We start from the raw sequence: 21016 nt of genomic DNA, 5'->3' as shown, positions 1-21016 counted from the left end.
GGCGGTGTGTAGAAACTACAGATCAATAACACGGCTTATTCTCTGGGTTCTTTTACTTCACTTTGAATTTAGATCCGATAAGCTGAAATGTGTACTCTGCTCCTCTACAACAAACAATAGGGTAATAACTACGTGACATAGTGAAAGTATAAATTGAAATTACTCAGTTTGAGCTTGTACAAAGAATTGACAGACACACAGAAACATTGATGACGAGGGATACATGTTGCACACACCAGATTCCTCAATAAGGAAGCTGATGAGGGCTGTCAAAGAGAATCAGAAAGTAAGAGTGAATATTGTTTCCAAATCGGTGTGGGTATATTTGGGATAAGGGCAAACAACATGAAGAAGAAATGAACTAGAATGTCTAGATGAAACTCCACCAGTACTGGACAAGATCAGACTGATCAAAATACCAGCTGGATGATCCAATTAACAAAGAGATGCGATATCTATGAGATAAAGAGATGGATGGAAGAGATAGATGTGTGTGTATGTGTGTTCATGTATGTGTGTGTGCAGCCGTCAAACTGTTTGTGGTTGGTTTACCGAGTTGGCAGCAGAGTCAAGTCTCCGTGAGCTCCACTAAACCTGATAGGTGCCCTTATCAGAGACAGCTGAAGCCGAAGCCGCTTATAAATGGTCGTGTGTGTGAGTGCCACACACATTCAATGTACAACATGTAGATACCCATCAAAAGATCATGTTGCTAAGACTCTTTTACCTGATAGCAAAATGTGCCACACACTCATCTACTTCAGACTTACACATTTACATCAACCAACCTTTCACACAACCATGTGACCCACACTTTAGCTCTAAGGAGCCAAAATTCTCACTGCCCCGACCTGAGTCAAAGATTTGTAATTAGTCTGCAGCAGAGGTATAAAGGCAACAGGATAATTATCACAAAAGGTATTTTTCAATTTGTCATTTGTCAATTGTTTCTTGTTCCCTACTCTATACTTTTTGATAAATAGAAGTGAATAAAATCAATAGAAGTTATGCAACAGTTTATGATAAAGATAAACTTTCCCAGAGTGTCACGAGTAATCCTTAACATCAGACAAATAAAGATGGGATTTTGATTTCATGTGAATGCCACTGGTCTCCATTTACCAACGCAAAAATACAGTCTTTCAACTGTTTATAAGCCTCGATGTTAAGTCTTTGAGTATAGCTAATGGACAGTTACTGATGATTCAACTTTGTTGATTGAAGCGACCTCTGCTTTTGAGCTGTTCCTGTTTCAAAATGCGGTTGAAGAGCTTCATTTCATCAAAATTGTGATCTAAATATCACAAACTGTCTTGTCAAACATTCAACTTGTTAAAGTTCCACGTATAAACACTTAGCAAATTGAAAATGAACCATAAAACAAGTCATGGATGGTTTGTCAACTTTGTACTAGACGTTTGGTAGAATGGAGATGGGTCTTTAATAACTCCCTCTACTGTATGTTTCAACATACAGTAGATCTGTGCTGCCGAAGGTTAAGTCTAGTAATGCACGGCTTCCATATATCAGAAACAGTCCAAACCTAATCTCTGACAAGTCCGTTGTACAATAATATATTGTGCCTAAATACACTTCAAAGACAATCTCATTCTTTTTAGAGGAAACTGCTGCCAGATCTATCCCAATCTCAAATAGAGCAAGAAAGCAGGTATGAAAAGATAAGTGATCAAGTTAACTTGTGCCAGTAGTTTTTATATGCCTTGTGCTGTCAGCTTTAATGGGTCTTTATCAGTATTTTATGGCTGTATTGTGTACCATAAACCTATCAAAGGGCAGTTAAACCACTTGTTATTAAAGCATTAAAAAACATTATGATTAAAATGCCACTGTGAAGCTCATAGTTCTGAAATAATTGATCTGAATCTTGATATAACATGACATGTGGGTATGTAATTACAAGTTATGCTGTCAGTAAGTCTTTATAGTCATGGTTTATACTGTCGGAGGCATAATGAGCATCAGAATAAAGTATTTAGTGCCATCTAGTGGTTGAACAATTACAGGGTCACTTCACACAAATTCCTGAAATTAAATTTATACCAAGGAATGATTATTGCTTTTATTTATCTATGTGGATTATCCACAGGAACAAGGGACATTATTTTGGAAAGAGATATTACTGTTTTTCAATTCTGTGAGCACTGCAAAGTTGGACATCTTAAAACCTTGACAAATGAACCAAAACTACAACAAACTATAGAAAGGTAAGTTTAGAGGTAAGATTGTTTTGTTTGTGATTCGAGTAAACAAACACACAAAACCACAATAAGATGTATACAGCAATCTAGATGATATTTCTTCAGTGTCGTATTCAGTAGAATCCTGTTGCTTTACAGCAGTAACGTCTTTTGAGCAAAATCTTGAAGTGGTTGTTTCAGACAGCCTCCAGCATGATGTGCGTTGAGAGTTTTCTGTCTACATCAGCACCTGAACTTTCATTTCCAAGACCTACATTTTATAATAATAATTTAGAGCCACACCATCTGTTTGAGTAAAAAAAACAAAAACAAAAACCAATACTTATGAAACAAGAAAATGTGCTGCCAAAGTCTTTGAACAAATTTGATGGTAGTAGATTCTACAATCTGTCTTCTCATCATAATTATCATCATAATTATCATCAACGTATCGTGATTTTGTTGTTGGGAAACAACATCCCATTCAGAACACCACATGGTTTGTGATATTCCAAAGTTTCCAAGTAAAATACATAGTGTTGATATAAAATGATTCACAAATTTAGGAACACACTTTGCATCATATCCTCAGGCCAGAACGTCAAGATTATAATTATCTCTTTTTTTTTCACAAATGAAGAAAGGATGAAAGAAACAAACAATGTTTTTCCGTGTCATCAGATGAAGAAGCCTGCAGAGCCGATCCAACATATTATACCACACACAGTCAGAAAGTCTGTCATCAAGTTGGTACATACTGTAGAAAATATTGAATTCCCCAGTTACCAAAAACCCTGCTAACCTGCTTAGAACATTAGGGATTAGGGATAAGTAACTAGTTTGTTTGACTTAACGGATAACCTGATTTTAGCCCCTAAAACCGCTTCAAATGTCTGTATAAAAAACAAAGATCTATAAATCATCTTAAAGCTGGCCATGCTATTTTGTCGACTTATCAACAAGTTGATTTAATCAACAGATCTGTAAAAGTGAGTTTCTCTGTGAAGATTCACACAAAATAACAACTCTAAATCTTGTTTTTAACAAAGATGTGCTCATAAGTGTCTTTGAAGTAAGTCATTCAGTACAAAAAGCATAAAAAAATGATTAATTTACTGAAGAAATCTTCAGTCGACTAAGACCAAAACTTCTCATTAGTCGACTGATTTACTAAGAGGGCGCAGCCGTAAAAGAAGCTGAACTTAAGATTTACATACCACAATATATGAAACAATTAAATGTGTAAATAATAAATGTGCATCCAATATTAAAGTTAAAATGAATTGCTATTATGAATTGTGCAACAGCAGAAAACTTATATTTTTGAAAAAAAGCCAACTCAGTGGAAGAAATACTAAAGTGTAGAACTACTCTGTTACAAGTAAAAGTAATGCATTCAAACTGAAGTAAAAGTTCAACAGATTATCAACATATAGCATCCAAATATAATCATACAAAGTAACAAACGTAAAAGTAAACCTACTCATTATGCAGAACGGCCAATTTCAGAATCATGTATATTACATTATTTGATTGTGATTATTGATGCATTAATATGTTCATCACTTAATGTTGCAGCTGGTAAAAGGTGGAGCATTTAAATAACTGCATCTGCTGACTTGTGAAGCCCCCCCTTAACTTATCTTATAATATTGGGGCGGCTGTGGCGTAGTGGAGAGCAAGGTAGTTCTCCAATCAGAGGGTCGGTGGTTCGATACCCGGCTTCGGCAGTCGATGTGTCCTTGGGCAAGACACTTAACCCCAAGTTGCTCCTGAAGGCTTGCCATCGGTGTGGACTGGATGATGCATGAATGTTAGTTAGAGTCTGATGGTGGCACCTTGATGGTAGCCTGTCATCAGTGTGTGAATGGGTGAATGATATGTAATATACTACTGACTGTAAGTCGCTTTGGATAAAAGCGTCTGCTAAATGACTGTAATGTAATGTAATATTGCATATTAAATGATGTTTGTTATATGTATCATTAGTCTAAATCTGTAAGAAGTTGGCTCCCTCAAAATTGTACTTGAGTAAATGTACTTGGTTATACTGCACTGGTCTCATCATATTTCACGGTTCAGTCACTGACTTCCTGCCGCTTCTTCAGTCCTTCAATACATTCAATACATTACACTGTGCAATAATAAAAATAGTTGAAATAGTTGTTGTTTTTTTTTCTCTGTCTGTAAATATAATATTTCAGTTATTGTTGTTTTTTCTACTGTTTTTTTTATTGCTTATTTATAATACTTGTTTTATTTTATTTTCATTTTTCATTTTTTAGCTTGTCTTCTTCTACTATGTCTCTTGTGTGCACTTTACTCTATGCTGTTGTAAGCCTGCAAATGTCCCGCTGCGGGACTAATAAAGGATTATCTTATCTTATCTTATCTTATCTTATCTTATATTATATTATATTATATTATATTATATTATATTATCTTATCTTATCTTATCTTATCTTATCTTATATTATATTATATTATCTTATCTTATCTTATATTATCTTATATTATATTATATTATATTATCTTATCTTATATTATCTTATCTTATCTTATCTTATATTATCTTATATTATCTTATCTTATATTATATTATATTATATTATATTATATTATATTATATTATCTTATCTTATATTATATTATATTATATTATATTATCTTATATTATATTATATTATATTATATTATATTATATTATATTATTATATTATATATATTATATTATATTATATTATATTATATTATATTATATTATATTATATTATATTATATTATATTATATTATATTATATTATATTATATTATATTATATTATATTATATTATATTATATTATATTATATTATATTATATTATATTATATTATATTATATTATATTATATTATATTATATTATATTATATTATATTATCCTGGCCCTTGGGCCTCTCAGGCCTCTGCTCCGCCCTCCACAGTTGGGCTGGTCCTCTGGCATGTTGTGCGCCTGCGCAATATTTTAAGTTCGTTGTTTTGTTTTCCTAAACAGTCTGAGGTTGTTATACCATTTAATACTTTATTAGTCATTGCATGCCCGAAGCAGTTGATCTGGTTTACCGTAGGGAAACAACTGAGCCTATTTCACAGTGGACTACTTTATCTTAAGACGACATTAAGACTTTCAAACATGTTCCAGCAAACCATAAAGAACTTCAACATCAATTTCGAAGGTGTGAATGAGAGAAATAGCTTCTCCTGTGGGGACCTGATGACGGGACACGTCTCCTTCGAGCTCACAAAGGAGACAAAGATCACTTCCATATCGTTGGCACTGACTGGAAAGGCGAAAGTCCACTGGACCACCAGCTCCGGGAGTGGCAAGAAAAGACGCCGGAGACAACACACCGCAAAACTGGACTATTTCAACTTCAAATGCGTCCTCATGCAAGAGAACAACGGTGAGAGCTCTGGGTGTGTCATGTGAATATTACATTCATATGTATAAATGCACACATACAAACTCAAACAGTGTATTTTGTCTCTGCCCTGCAGCTGTTGGTGGGACGGGAACCTTCCAGAGAGGCAGACATGTGTACCCGTTCACATGTCAGCTCCCACACGGGTGTGTATGAGCAACCCTGCTTACTTTACCCACAGTCCATTACTATTGTTCATAATAATAATACAATAACAATAATAATGTAGTGCACAGGTTTTTATTGTCATGATAATAACATGACAATAAAAACCTGTGCAATACATTAAACCTGTCAGAGAGAGAAAAAACAACAACTATTTCAACTATTTTTAACTTTTTTAACTATTATTGCACAGTGTAATGTGTAATGTATTGCACATTACACATTACACTGTGCAATAATAGTTAAAAAAGTTAAAAATAGTTGAAATAGTTGTTTTTTCTCTGTCTGTAAATATAATATTTCAGTTATTGTTGTTTTTTCTACTGTTTTTTTTCTATTGCTTATTTATAATACTTGTTTTATTTTATTGTTATTTTTTACTATTTTTGTTGTCTTCTTCTACTATGTCTCTTAGCATAAACAGATTACGTCACTTTACTCTATTCAAGAGCTGTCTGTAAGTCTGCAAAAAATTTCCGAAAACAATAATTGCAACAGACTAATCCGAATATAGTAAGTGCTACAAACTACTACGAATAGGATAAGTGGACTAAGTAAAGGATTATCTTATCTTATCTTATCTTATCTTATCTTATTGTTTTCTTCAATGTAGCTGCTTGGGTCTTTAGATATTTTAAGATAGTTCTCTATAATATCTGAAATTATTATTCATCTTAATTTCTGCCAAAAGTCGTGTGTTTTGTTTTCCAGGCGATATCAGTATCTCACTATTTCCATATCTTTTTTATATAATATTTTTTATCAATGCAGAGACTTTCCATCCTCCTTCCGTGGAGTTCATGGGCAAATACTGTACACCTTGACGGTGGGCATCCACAGACCCTGGCATATGTCTAAGGACTTTGCTACAGAGCTGACCTTCATCAACCACATTAATCCCAACCAGCCAGAGTTGCAGGTAAGTAGTAATCCATGACCATGTTAACCCACCAGTTGCCCCAAGGCCCTTATCAGATCAATAACTAAAGTAAAAGTATATCAATTCCACACTGTGCAAATGCTCCACTACAAGTAAAAGACTTGAATTAAAACCTTACTGAGGTAAAATGATGTAGGCTAAGTATTTACAGCAGAAATGTATTCGCCCTCAAAATATCCATTTGTATATCAATTTGTTTTTCTTGCATGCCTCCACAGTGAACGAATAATAAAAAAACACCAAAAGGTCTTAATGAATTGAAGTAAATGGGTGCTCCGTTTACCAGAAGTCAAAACTATATCAAACGTGCAGATAATCCAAATGTAATTGATCCGGTCAAATGCTCACTACTTCCCAAACACATGCATCTTCTCTAAAACCTTACTATTTAAAACAGGCACAGGTCAAGATGATTTCCAAGGGCCCCTCAGCAGATTATTAAAGGTTAGAGGGCCCTGGAAAACTGACTCGGCACTGATTTAAAGCACTTCAAACTTGCACAGACAATTAGCGTGCCGGAGCAATCCTGAAACTGTTTATGAAGAAGTGTTTTATCAAAAGTAAAAGTACTCATTCTGCATAAAAAAATAGTCTCTGTGAGGGTTTTGCTTTTATATTTAAACATTATGCTGCTTTAATGTGTATGTTGCATTTAAGTGGTTTATTTGTGAAAGTATGTGCAACGATACTGATATTGAATATCGGTCCGATACTGTCTCACATAGCTGGATTGGGTATCTGTAGCAGTGGGCCAATCTGGTAGTTGGATAACATTATGTGAATGAATAACAATTAAGTAAATTCATGCTTTTACAAAGTTATGGAAGCAATGTTAAAGTCAAGCTGGACGTTGCCTTTCACATAAAGGAATTATCCCAGTGACTTCCACACAGTGAGGCATATCGCTTATTAATTGAACACTGGTATGTGATCGGTACTTGGTATCAGCTGATACCCAAAGTCCAGGTATCGGTATCATGACTGAAAAAGTGTGATCGATGCATCTCTACTAATTTTAACTCCTGTATATACTGTAAGGTAGTTTAAGCCACAGCCTTGCATCATATTTTATAACATCATAAGTTTCTATCGTCGCAGTCCTTTGAGAACCACTTTTCTAAAAAGTCAACTTATCATGAGCTCAGAAAAATGAGCTAAAAAAAATTGTTTTAAAGCTAATCCAACAGGGTTTTTAAATATTTTATATAGGTTTTGAACTAAGAGACTTTTCTAAACACACAAACAAATAATTCATCCTTCAGTTTATCAGAAAAAAGTCACCACATTTGGAGATATATGGTTTTCACTGAACAGGAAGGGTTTGAAAAATTGTAATCTGTAACATTTACCTCAGAGATGTTGTGGAGTAGAGGTATAAATGTGTGACACTATTGTCCAACAATGCAATGCACAATGGAAATCAAAGTGGTACTCTCAAAACAATCAAATGCTATCTCATCTATTTATCTGATCTCCAAAATATATTAAATCAGAATATTAAATATTTGCAAAATCATTGGCATTTGATTGGAGTAGTTTTATTTATTTATTTATTGGTTTATTTGTTAGGGACAGTGCACATTAATAAAAAAATTCTGTAAATGCGCCAGAGTTAGCCAAGAGGCTATTTTTCATCTGTAGTCCCTAGACAGATGTTACAAAGTCCCCCTAAAAACAGAATATAACATTAAAATGACGCGGTCCATTCGCACTCCTATTGTATCATTTCCGTGTTAGTATATTGGCTAAAGTTTGCACTGCAATGCAGTTCATTGCTCAGTTTGACTTATTTTACCCCACAATTTAATATTCATGAGTTTCATGAGATAAGAAATAAACCAATTCAATTGAACAATTCCTCGCATGCATTTATGTCCATCGCTCAATTGTTGTACTGCACCTCAGTCACTGTGTTGTTTCTCTGCAGGCTCCTCTCTCCGGCTCCAACAACATGACATTGTGCTGCCTGTGGTGTGCCTCTGGTCCCATCACCATGACGGCAAGTGTTGAGAAGAAAGCCTTCATCCCCGGTACTGTTTCCATCCATTCATCCATCCATCTGCATGGTGAAATAATCCTGATAGTGAAGCTTGAAACATTTGCTAAAAAAATAACCCCATCCAAGTGGTGTGTCTGCTCTTCCTCCAGGTGAAACTGTGAAAATAACTTGTGAGTTTCGCAATGCTTCATCTCGAATAGCTACTCCAAAGGTGAGACTGCAACAGAAACAGATTTTCTACACCCACAACCAGATCAACAAGACGATGATGTTCAAAAACTTGGTGTCAGTGACCGGAGAGCCCGTCAACGCTAACACCTCTGCCGTTAACACTGGGATCATGCTAACTATTCCCTCGTCTGCACCGCTCACCATCTCTAACTGCAGCATCATAGATGTGAATTACGTTATTGAGGTTGGTGCCAACAACAGACTGATGAAGCTATAAGATGCTGAAAATCTATTTGTTTTTTATCCAGTTTGTCTCAGTTGTTTGGAGAGCTTTTATTTGCTACTTTAAATACATCGAAACCTGATGTGATCTATTATATCTGTTTTTGGTTTTTCAGTGGATCAGGATTTCCGTTCTGTTTATGTTGTCTTCTTATGTCTCCTGTAGGTCAGCCTCTGCGTAAGAGCATCAAGCAACCTCACAGTGCTGTTTCCCATCATACTCGCTGACACCCTTGTTAGCGCTCAACCGCCGCTTTATTTGTGAGTTTTAAATGTATCCAACATTACATGATGTTTGAATGATTTTCTGTTTGACAACATGCCGTCACTTCTCAGTCTGACTTGTTACTGGGAGAGCCTTATTTCTCAGGGGTTTTGTATCAGGCTCACCTGAACAGGGATGACCTTCCTTTTGTTTTAACACTTTATTTTTATTGCTTTTTCATAATGGATACATCGCCACTGAGTATTTTTTTACGTTTGCATATACTTTAAAGTATGTTTATTCTCATACATTGCTCACTTTGATACTATTAAGCACACTACTTGATGTTGTGTCTCTGTGTGTTTTTGATATTTGCCACTACAGACATTAATCTTTCTCTCCCTGTTGCATTTTGTTCTTGTACCATTAATAGTTAATTTTAGTACCGTAAATGTCCGTTCTGTTAAACATAGTGTAGCATCATGCAGCATTCATTCAGTGCTCAGAGTTTTTGTTAGTTTTTGCAAATTTCCCCGCTGCGGGACCAATAAAGGATTATCTTATCTTATCTTATCTTTATCTATGCATTGTTCATTATGGATTAATTCAAACATCCATAGGACGTTTATGCTGTTTCAGCTATTATTTTAAGTTTGAAGCATTGGGGAAAACATCTGTTACAGTTTGAATAATAATACCACTTGTTCCATGCCGAATATTTTCATATTATAAACATGTTATCTGTTATCATTTAGATAAAATGCTCCTGTTCTTGTCTAAATGTGCAATATGTTGTTGTGTGAGAAGTCAAATCCAAACCTTCAAGGGATTTTCTCAGATACTCCTGAAAATATAATATGAATGTTTGGAATATATATATATATGTATTGTTAGTTCTAAGTTTAGTATTTTCTTATTGTTTCATCTCAACTTCTACCGTAACATATATACTGTTGTCATTCAGTAAACTGTGTAAAGACATATTTTACTCTAATCAGACTATATTAGAAGTTAAGCCAAAGTAAGGGTAAATGCTCTTTGATGATGATGATGATGATGATGTCAAAGACCTTCTATGCAAGCAGCTGAATGCTCGGCTGAATTGATTCAATACCATGTACCAAATACATTTTTGCTCCCTTCAATAGAGAAAACATTGCAAGTACCGCGTAAACTAAATTCACTCTTATTAGCCTAATTATGCGTCATTTCGAACACAATCGGCTTAATTTCCTGGAGGAAAGCCTTCTTTGCTATTCAGCTAAAGCTCACTCTCAGGAAGCCTTACTTTAGATGGCTAGCTAATGTTGGTCCACATCAGTTCAGGGTGCTCCTTGCATATTGCCACTGTGTGAAAATTACAATTTTAATGTTTTTTTAAAAATACATATATGAAACTAATCTACAGTATTGGAAGTGAGCTCCGATTCAGAATGAGTCGACAGCATGACAGCCATAGTTGATGAGCACGCTGACTAGCTTTGAATGTGTCCGATCTCCTCCGAAGAAAGATGTCAGTGTGTTTTGCATCAAGATAGTTTTAGTAATAGTTTTATTGAGAAATCCCTCACAAAGGTGATGAAATGTAGTGTTGAAATATATAACAGTAGTGCAAGGGGACTAGATTGATTGTTGTATTATAAAAGGTAATATACTCAGTGAATACACAACAATGACAATGGCAATGACACAACATGGCCAAAAATGTGGTTTGTTATAATAAAATTTTGACCTTCAGAGCTTTCGTTGTCTTGTTTTTATAAGGGTGGAGCACTTTAGAACCCTGGTTTTGAAAAGTGTTATGTAAATAAAACTTAACAGTCTTGAATAACTGCTCACAAGAATATAATTTAAAGATGATTTGGGATTTTACACAAATTTCTTTAAATATATATTTTTCGCTAACATTAAGCGGTTTTCAAACATGTTTATCCTCACGCTTTTATACACACCCCATATGTAGTGATACACTATGCCTGGACTACATGAACTCATTATTTCCAGCAACTTTGTTAGCTCACATGATCCCTGCTTAGGGTGTGTTTGACATGTGTTAGAAACACCCACAAAGGGAGAGCTAGCAGCAGCCTAACTTGACATATAGTGTCAGCACTTACAGTACAAGAATTAACTTGTTCTTTAAATTGTGTAATTTAACCTGCATTGATTTATACAAGAAACATAAATCTTTCCAAGATTTATTGAAGTATTGGGGTTTGATTATTAACAAAATCAGAGTGTCCATCTGCATGCAGAGACAAACCTTGTTGTACAACATGTCAAATCTCTTCCTCACTGTCTCACCTTGCCTGCTTACAGCTCTGCTTGACAGTCACACAGTTTATGTAAAACTGTGTTTCCTCTGTCAGATACTTGCGAGGAGCACCTGGTCGTGGCCGGTTTATGGTGAAATTATGTTCTTTCCATTTACGGATTATGGCCCCAACAGTGCTCACTGGAAAATTCAGAAGTTTAGAAATCCTTCTGTAACCAATGCCATCAGTATGTTTTGCAACAATAAGGTTGTGAAGGTCTTGAGAGAGCTCTTTGCTTTTACCCATCATGAGACGTTTCTTGTGTGACACCTTGGTAATGAGACACCTTTTTATAGGCCATCAGTTGGGACTGAACCAGCTGATATTCATTTGCACTGACAAGAGGCAGGGTTGCTTTCTAATTACTGATAGATTTCAGCTGGTGTCTTGGCTTTCCATGACTTTTTGCACCTTCCTTTCTTTTTTAGTTTAGTTTATTTGCACAATTGAAACATAACAAATAACATTGATAAATTATATTACAGTGCAGGAAGAGGCAGAAAGCCCACTGGGCTTATTTGAAGCCTCCAACTATATAATATTTAAAAAAAATCACAATACTATAACAAATACAAAAAGAAAATACATATGGTATGAAATATTGTTGGAAAAGCATTTTTACAAGATATGATTTATAATAATAATAATACATTATAAACAACAAGAAAACAAAGAAAGAAAAAAAAATGCAATGAGTCAAGATGTGAATGAGCATTAGTGTGTGTGTGTGTGTGTGTGTGTGTGTGTGTGTGTGTGTGTGTGTGTGTGTGTGTGTGTGTGTGTGTGTAAGTTCATATGTGTGCGTGTGAGAATAAGTCCCTTATACGAGTCCCTATGAACTACAGATTAAAAATACAAACTGAAACATGGAATACATATAATACATAAGGAAAGTAATTACAAAACAGGGGTAAGATTGTCTTTTAAGCATATTTTGAAACTTTTTATAGACAAACATTTTTTTGTTAGTGTGAAAAGCCATTCCATAATTTGGTTCCCCTAAATCTTATCGAAAATTGACCTCTAGAAGTAAATAATTTAGGAGGATGAAGATCTACAGACTGACGAGTAAGAATGAACCTGTGAATTTGCTTTGAAGAAGGTCTTGAACTGTTTAGGAATATTTCCTTCACCTAAAAGAATCTTATAAATAAAAAGACAAATTTGAAAAATATTGATGTCATATATAGTAAGAATCTGAAGTTTGTGAAATAGAGGAGCAGATGGGGTGTGTGACTCTGATCGTGTAGCAATCCTAACAAAACGGCTCCCATGTCTTCCCATTCCCATTCCTTTCAGATCCCAGCGCAGTGAGCTATCTAAAAAACTATTATATTTTTTACCAGTGATTGAAACATTTTTCAATATTAGAAACAAGCATATATTACAATATAAACAATCTGATCTTTTATTTCCACTTCACATAAGTAGCTACATAATGTAGTTCCTCCATCTAAATCTCGTATCTAGTCTGTTTTGTACATTGTGTTGTCATGTCAGTTGACATTGCTGTGAATATTGCGCGAACAGACTTCCATCAAGGTCATTTTAGACTGTGTGCTATCTTAAATGACTGGATTATACATTCACTAAACACATTAACAGTGGTTTACAGTGGAAAAACCTCTTCACAGTTGAACCATGTGTAGCTCAAAGTCCCTTCAATCATAAAACTTTTTCAATGGTCTGAAGATAAGACAACATCAATATGGCATGTGCTGATAGTAGCAGAGATATAATCTGAATGTGTTTGGAGGTTGCTCCTTCAAAACAAATTTATTGGCTGGCATTACATTTAAAGCTATATCTTTTGATATAAGAAATAACACTTTCAATCTCTTAAATATTTAAAGTTTAAGAATTAAAATGCAACTAACACTCAAGGTTTTTTCTGCTACAGCTTTAATAGTTCTGGTATGATCAGTAGCCTACAGTGGTTAATATTAGCAAAGATAGATGTTGTTGTAACAGACATTACTGAGTCAGTATGCAGACTTTGTAACCCTTTACTGCATTATTATTATTATTATTATTATTATTATTATTATTATATTCCTTTATTGATCCCCATACACAGACAATAAATACACATACTATACAACTACACAGACAATAAATACACATACTATACAACTACACAGACAATAAATACACATACTATACAAAAATTACACAGACAATAAATACACATACTATACAACTACACAGACAATAAATACACATACTATACAACTGACAATAAAATACATACTATACAACTATACAGACAATAAATACACATACAGCAGACAATAAATACACATACTATACAACTACACAGACACACATACTATACAACACAGACAATAAATACATACATACTACACAGACAATATACTATACAACTACACAGACAATAAATACACATACTATACAACTACACAGACAATAAATACACATACTATACAACTACACAGACAATAAATACACATACTATACAACTACACAGACAATAAATACACATACTATACAACTACACAGACAATAAATACACATACTATACAACTACACAGACACATACACAGACAATACACATACTATACAACTACACAGACAATAAATACACATACTATACAACTACACAGACAATAAATACACATACTATACAACTACACAGACAATAAATACACATACTATACAACTACACAGAAACAGATAATAAATACACATACTATACAATAAAATAAAAATAAAAATAGAATAAAATAAAAAAATAAGAATACAAATAAAAAATGTACAGTGCATGTGCTATACGTCTACATTTCATCATGTGTCATTATTCTGTATTGCTTGTAGATAAAGAGACAGCTGTTCATCAACATTTACAAAGACTAGCTTTAAAGTGATTATCAATTAATTGAAATAATTATCTCTAAAACACAGTTTTTATTTTATTTTATTTGGGTCAGTAGTGGATTTAGATCAACAGACGGATACAGTACCAGAATAAGAATGAATGTTTTACATTAAATACAATGTCAGTCATTTATTCAACAAATACAATAAGTTTGTTTAAAGGACATGGTTTATTTTCAAAGTATTTCATATTTAAAGAAAGTGTATCACACTGGTAGGGCTCTAAGGGAATTGCTTTTTAAGATCTTTTAAGATGTTCATTTTTTTTAAAGATTTCTGTTAACAAAAGTAGAAGCTTTCTGTTACATGCATGTATTGCTTAAAAATCAAATTAGTAAACTGGTGGTGAGAAAGTGGTTGTTCACTTATTATGAACAACCACTTCTTTAAGGACTTTGAGGGCCTTCCTCTGGAATGGGACACTCCCATCGGGGAGGTTGGAGGTGGTCTTTACTGGTCTTTACTGGTTTCATGTTACGTTGGAGTTCCGTGGAGGAAACGCACCATGTCGTCCACCGTGAAGAGCCTGAAAATAACCTACAACCCCGTAAATGAGGAAAACACCTTCACGAATGGCGACTGCGTTTCGGGTGAGGTGTCGCTGGAGCTGGCCAAAGCCTGCTCAGTAGACTACCTGTGGGTGAAATTCAAGGGGAAAGCAGAAGTGTTGTGGACCGAGAGGCACGGACAAACTACTGTGGTTTACCACTCCAAAGACAAGTACTTCAGCACCAAACATCACATCATCCAAGACAAAGACCTCAAAGGTAAGTGAGTGGATGAAATAGTTCAATTCAGTTTATTTTGTATAGCCCAGAATCACAAATTACACATTTGCCTCAGAGGGCTTTACAATCTGTGCACATGGGACATGTCCTCTGTCCTTCCTCACATCCTCTGTCCTTAGACCCTCACATCCTCTGTCCTTAGACCCTCACATCCTCTGTCCTTCACAAACCCTCACATCCTCTGTCCTTCACATCCTCTGTCCTTAAAACTCCCCACATTCACAGGAAAAAAAAACCCCTTTAACAGGGAGAAAAGAGGAAGAAACCTCTGGGAGAACGACAGAGGAGGGATCCTTCTCCCAGGATGGACAGAATGCAATAGATGTCATGTGTACAGAATGAGCAGCATAACAGAGATACAACACATTCAATGTATATGACATAAATGATTCATATAATAAGACTACTTATAATAACAGCAGCAATTATTACAGTAGAATTATAGCCATGAAAATAGGGATAGTAATGTGATTAATAATAATAATGGAAGTAGCAGTGGGTGTCACGACTACGGTCCAGGTTCCACAAGGATTCATGGAAACCTGCAGAACGAGAAAGCAAAAGGGCTTCAGGGTGGAAGTAAAGCTAAAAGGCTTAATGGTGCAGGTACAGGTAAATAACATGGTGAAGAACATTTGCTGCTTTGCAGAAGTTCCCAAAAATCTCCACAACGCAGATTTACTTCTTTAAGTTTAACAGCAGTTTAACAGCTTTAAGTTAAAGAGCACCTTCTTTATCCAAACATGTAAACTACGGTACGACGTATGGAAGATGAAATGCATGCACAGAGGTGATGGTGATATGTGTGCAGAATTACATACCAAACAGATCAATTTACACGCACGTCAAGGTAAATATCATTGCTTGGGATTTTTCATTTCGACACCAAAATGATGTAAATGCTTACAGACTATGGTCATATTGTCAACAATAAATTAACCAGCAACTGTTTTGATTATGGGTAAGTTGTTTAAGCAATTTATGTGCCCAAAAGCTGTCAACCTCCAGCTTCTGTTTATTCATTGTGCTGATTTTCTTTAGGAGATGATAACCAAGCACTACTGATAAACAAAGAAGACACAAGTAAGTATTTCACCGTTCTGTCCCAGCCTGAGGCTCCTATCCAAAGGGCTTGTTCAAACTTGTAAACTTGTAAACTTGTGAGGGTGTTTGGAGTGAACATGTTCTTTTTTTTGGGTTCTAACCCACGTTTGTTATTACTATCTTTATCTTTATCTATTTGTTGTCTGCCACTCCGGCTCAAATTCCTGTGAGCTGGAATGAGGTAGAAACATGAAACTTGGAACAATAACTGAAAATGATGTGCATGTGCATCTTAAGTGGTGTTAGCCCAATTGGCCACATGGTGGCAATGTTTTTATAGCCCAAAAATGTGATTTTTTTTTTTCAAAGGTCACACCCCTCACACAGTAAATCCGATTGACTTGAAATTTGACAAACACTTGTCCAGCTCCATCAAATCTACATAAAAAAGCCTCTTGGACCATTTAACTCCACCTTCTTACATTTTGCACCATTTTTAATTTTTTGAGAATAAGATTTTTGCTCCTCCTGGACCCAGGTCTGATTTTCAGTAGATCATTATTGGACTGACCTTATTATGAATGATCAAAAGCTTGTTGATATCTTATGTAGTTTTTATGATGTTGACCAATGAACTTCCTAAGGGCGTCAGCCAAGGCCTTGGCTGAGCACAGAAGTTGTGCAACAACCCCTGGGCCAATCATCACTCAGCTGCTTCCTTCTGAGGGGTGAAAAAAGGGTTAGCACTCGCAATTTCTGCTTGCAGCCATATTTACATTTCTTTTTGCATTTCAGACAGCAGTGTGCTTGCCCCGGGGATTCATGTTTACCCATTCACCTTTCAGATCCCTTTCCAGTAAGTAATCATTCCTATAGTTGTTCTGTAATGAGTTAGAAACACACTTATTCTCACCAGACTTTTTTTAAACAATGAAAACATGGTATCCCCTATACTTGCATATAATACTATAATCTTCTAAAAAACATCCAAATAGATCAACCTCAGGTCTTGCAATGGTAGTTTTTTTTAAAAGGGTTAATTAAATAATTTACAAAAGTCAAAGGTTGTATTATTTTTAGACCTACTGTATTGTAAGTGCAATGCATTAAAATATGTCCAGTCATTTCTCACATTCTTTCGGCCTTCTGCTTTAGGAATATGCCCTCATCCTTTAATGGCTCTGTTGGTAAAATCGTGTACTCGCTGGATGCCAAGCTGAGCAGATCAATGAGGATTCCCACTAAAGATTCAACTACCATCAACTTTGTGATGAAGGCAGACCTGACCAGTGACCCTGAGCTAATGGTATGTATGGTATGAGGTATATAATGTGCTTGGATACATCTTCATTTCTGACATTCCAAATCTGCATGCATTGGTGAAAGCAGTTGAATGATTCAAATCCAGCCCTTCTTTAGTATCTGCAAGGAGGTGCATTTAGCAATGTGCTTAAACCTCAACTGCCTCCAGCAGTGGACATAGTCTTTGCATTCAGCAAACCCAAACTGTATAAACAAAGCTTTAAAAATGCACTCAACATACCCAGTGTTGCTGTTGTATAATCACTTTTAGGCCATGTACTGAAATGTAGATGTTTTTTGTGTCCCTGGTAGAAATTATATCTAGTAATTCACCTATTGAATAAGCTTAATAGGCACATCTTTTGTTTGGCTGGCAGGCACTGGAGGTGGACATTTGAGACACCAGAATAAAAGATAATAGGCTAGGTGTGTTTCTCTCACTCTCTTGGTTTTTGTTTAAGTGTATTAATAAATCTTGTCCTCTTTCAGACACCCCAGCACGAGTCTAAGGATAAGAAAATGAAATTTTTCAACTCAGGAATGGTAGCCATGGATGTGAATCTTGAAAAAACAGGATTCTGCCAAGGTGACTGCCCTTAAAGTGATATTGACACGTGTTGGTTTCATTGTTTTGACATTCCTGGTCTGTCTTGCAGGAGAGGGATTAAAGGTGCTGGCCTGCATTCAGAACAACTCCACTCGCAAGATCACACCCAAGTACTGTGTATACAGAAAGCATGTCTTTTTGGCACGAGGGAAAAGAAGAGTCAGTACTAAAGACCTCCTTAAAGAGGTGGGAGAGCCCATCTCTCCATCTTCTAACCAAAATGTCACAAGAGTCATCACCATACCCCCTGATGTGGAACCCTCCATCTCCAACTGCAGTATCATCCAAGCAGAGTACAGACTCAGGGTAAAGCCAACATCACACTACTCGACTTTTAAAGGTTCCAGGTTGCTTCTCACACTACACAACTTGCGGTCTTGTAACTGGGACTCTTGAAGGTGTAGTTTTCACACTACATATCTAGAGGATAGATAATCTAACTCATCAACAATTATACTTTGTAATAAATTGTTGAAGCGGACAATGAGCACTCCAATAATAGCTTGTGCTCACTTGTTTTAAAACATAAAATCTTTGAATTATGTAGCAGCAAGATTGAGGGGGATCTTTGGTATTGTCATGTCTACCTACCTAGAGGTGTGTCTCCTACAGCTGCACTTGGAAGGCTCTCGGTCTGCCCCCCTCTTAGTCCATTTTGCAACTAATCTGTCATTTTGGACTCCTTCGACCAACATTTCTTTAGTCGTTTAGTCATTTTTTAATGCTTTTTATAACTATGAGTGCATTTCTAGGAAATACAAGGTTAAAGTGGTACTTTTGTGTAATTCTCTGCGGAGAAGCTCAGTTTTACAGATCTGTCAATTAAATTTACTCATTGAATAATTTTGGGGGGTCGAGGACAGCCATAGCTGTTGTAAGAGCAGTGAATCAGAATGCCTTTGAAACCACCCCTCTCTCGTTGTTCATGGTGTCAGTTATGCACACAGGATGTAAATAATTGTGAATGCACAAAATATATTATGATTTATTTGCTGATAAAAAAAAATCCAACCTTGTGACATCAACCATATTTTCCACAGGTGTACCTCGATGTCAAATACGCCTCCGACCCAGAGATCAAATTTCCTATAGTGATCCTGCGGGCCCCTCAGGTTCCTGCTTTGCTGGCCCCTCAACCTGCTGCTTCTGGGTTTGGATTCGAACCATTTGGGAGCACAAACCCACCAGCCTGGGGCATTGTACCACCACAACCACCAGCAGCATCCGGACCTTTGGATCCCCCACCTCCCTATGGAGCATTTGGAATGTACCCTCCTTTATCTGATTTTGGCAATACATATAAGTGATTGGACTACGAAGATACTTTGACATTTTGAGGGCATGAAATAAAGAGTTAGAAATATAAATTGCAGTATATGTTCCATATTCACTGTTCTTACAATATTCAAAAGGACTATCCTGTATCATCATCTTGTGTTAGAGGGTATTCGTTTTCCTAAAGGGAAATTATCCTTTTAAAACTTTCTGATCTGGGTGAACCGGTTCACTATAGAAATAAAGTATCACTAAAGTATCATTATCACTAGAATGAAATAAGATAAACAATGTGTTATTCAAACCTGACGTTGCCTTATACATACAAGAATGTTCCATGTCACTTCCAGACAGTAAGGCATTAATTAAATGCTAAACCATTTTATCTAATACGATTTTTATGTGTGTATTATGACTGAATATGTTCTTTCAAATCCATGCACCGTTTATAAGTTTGTGTGGGTCTTTGTATTTGATCTTTGGTCTTTGTGTTGAAGTCTCAATGTGTACAGGTCAATCAGGTCCACTAATAGCTGAGGTTAGCTGGAGGAAGGCCAGCAAAGATTAAACCATACATGGGTCTGGCCCCAAGCTACAAAGAGGAAGTGTTGACCCGATACGAGCCAGCTCACAGCCTCAGAACTATTATTAAACAAAAATAAACTCCTTTACAAAAAAGATGTGCTGTATTGTTGTGATTCATGTTGCGTAGTCTTCCTCTAAAAAAAAAGAAGTGGTTGTTCATAATAAGTGAACAACCACTTTCTCACCACCAGTTTACTAATTTGATTTTTAAGCAATACATGCATGTAACAGAAAGCTTCTACTTTTGTTAACAGAAATCTTTAAAAAATGAACATCTTAAAAGATCTTAAAAAGCAATTCCCTTAGAGCCCTACCAGTGTGATACACTTTCTTTAAATATGAAATACTTTGAAAATAAACCATGTCCTTTAAACAATGTCACAGCCTTTAATTCATATCTGCCACTGAAAATAATGATGCCATGAATACAATAAAACAATTGGGATCTTAATTGTGGTTCTTTTAGTCACGTATACAATTTCCATTGACCAATTGTAAATATTCCAGGTCATTCAACTGTAATTTCCTTTTGACTAAAATCCCATTACGTCAAATAGCAAGTGCAATATGTACAGGCATGGAAACTAGTATGATGTGAATGGAAAATATGTCATGTGACATGTTGAGAGAGCATATCATGTGAGTTACAAACACATGATACAGGTATCACTCTTCACACACTGAGGTGATTACCAAGACAGAGCTAAATAATTCCCAGGCATTGTGTGCGCATGTGTGTCCGTCACCTGTAGGCGCAGAAGAGAAAAGCAGGTTTAACAAGATTT

The 21016-nt window shown here is 35.6% G+C and overlaps 1 protein-coding gene across 1 annotated transcript; it reads left to right on the top strand.

Annotated features, from left to right (window-relative positions):
* The first annotated feature begins 5195 nt into the window (after positions 1–5195).
* LOC129101820 (uncharacterized) lies at positions 5196–20347 on the top strand. Its single transcript, XM_054611753.1, has 13 exons — positions 5196–5640; positions 5735–5804; positions 6595–6742; positions 8691–8793; positions 8912–9177; positions 9382–9476; positions 14985–15397; positions 16460–16501; positions 17258–17318; positions 17618–17768; positions 18254–18350; positions 18421–18677; positions 19412–20347. The coding sequence occupies exons 1-13, from the start codon at positions 5370–5372 to the stop codon at positions 19676–19678; spliced, it is 2241 nt and encodes a 746-aa protein (XP_054467728.1). The 5' UTR covers positions 5196–5369; the 3' UTR covers positions 19679–20347.
* Positions 20348–21016: the final 669 nt, after the last annotated feature.

This window comes from Anoplopoma fimbria, chromosome 13 (assembly GCF_027596085.1).
Source record: "Anoplopoma fimbria isolate UVic2021 breed Golden Eagle Sablefish chromosome 13, Afim_UVic_2022, whole genome shotgun sequence".
Taxonomy (NCBI): domain Eukaryota; kingdom Metazoa; phylum Chordata; class Actinopteri; order Perciformes; family Anoplopomatidae; genus Anoplopoma; species Anoplopoma fimbria.
This window is presented reverse-complemented; position numbering and strand designations above follow the sequence as displayed.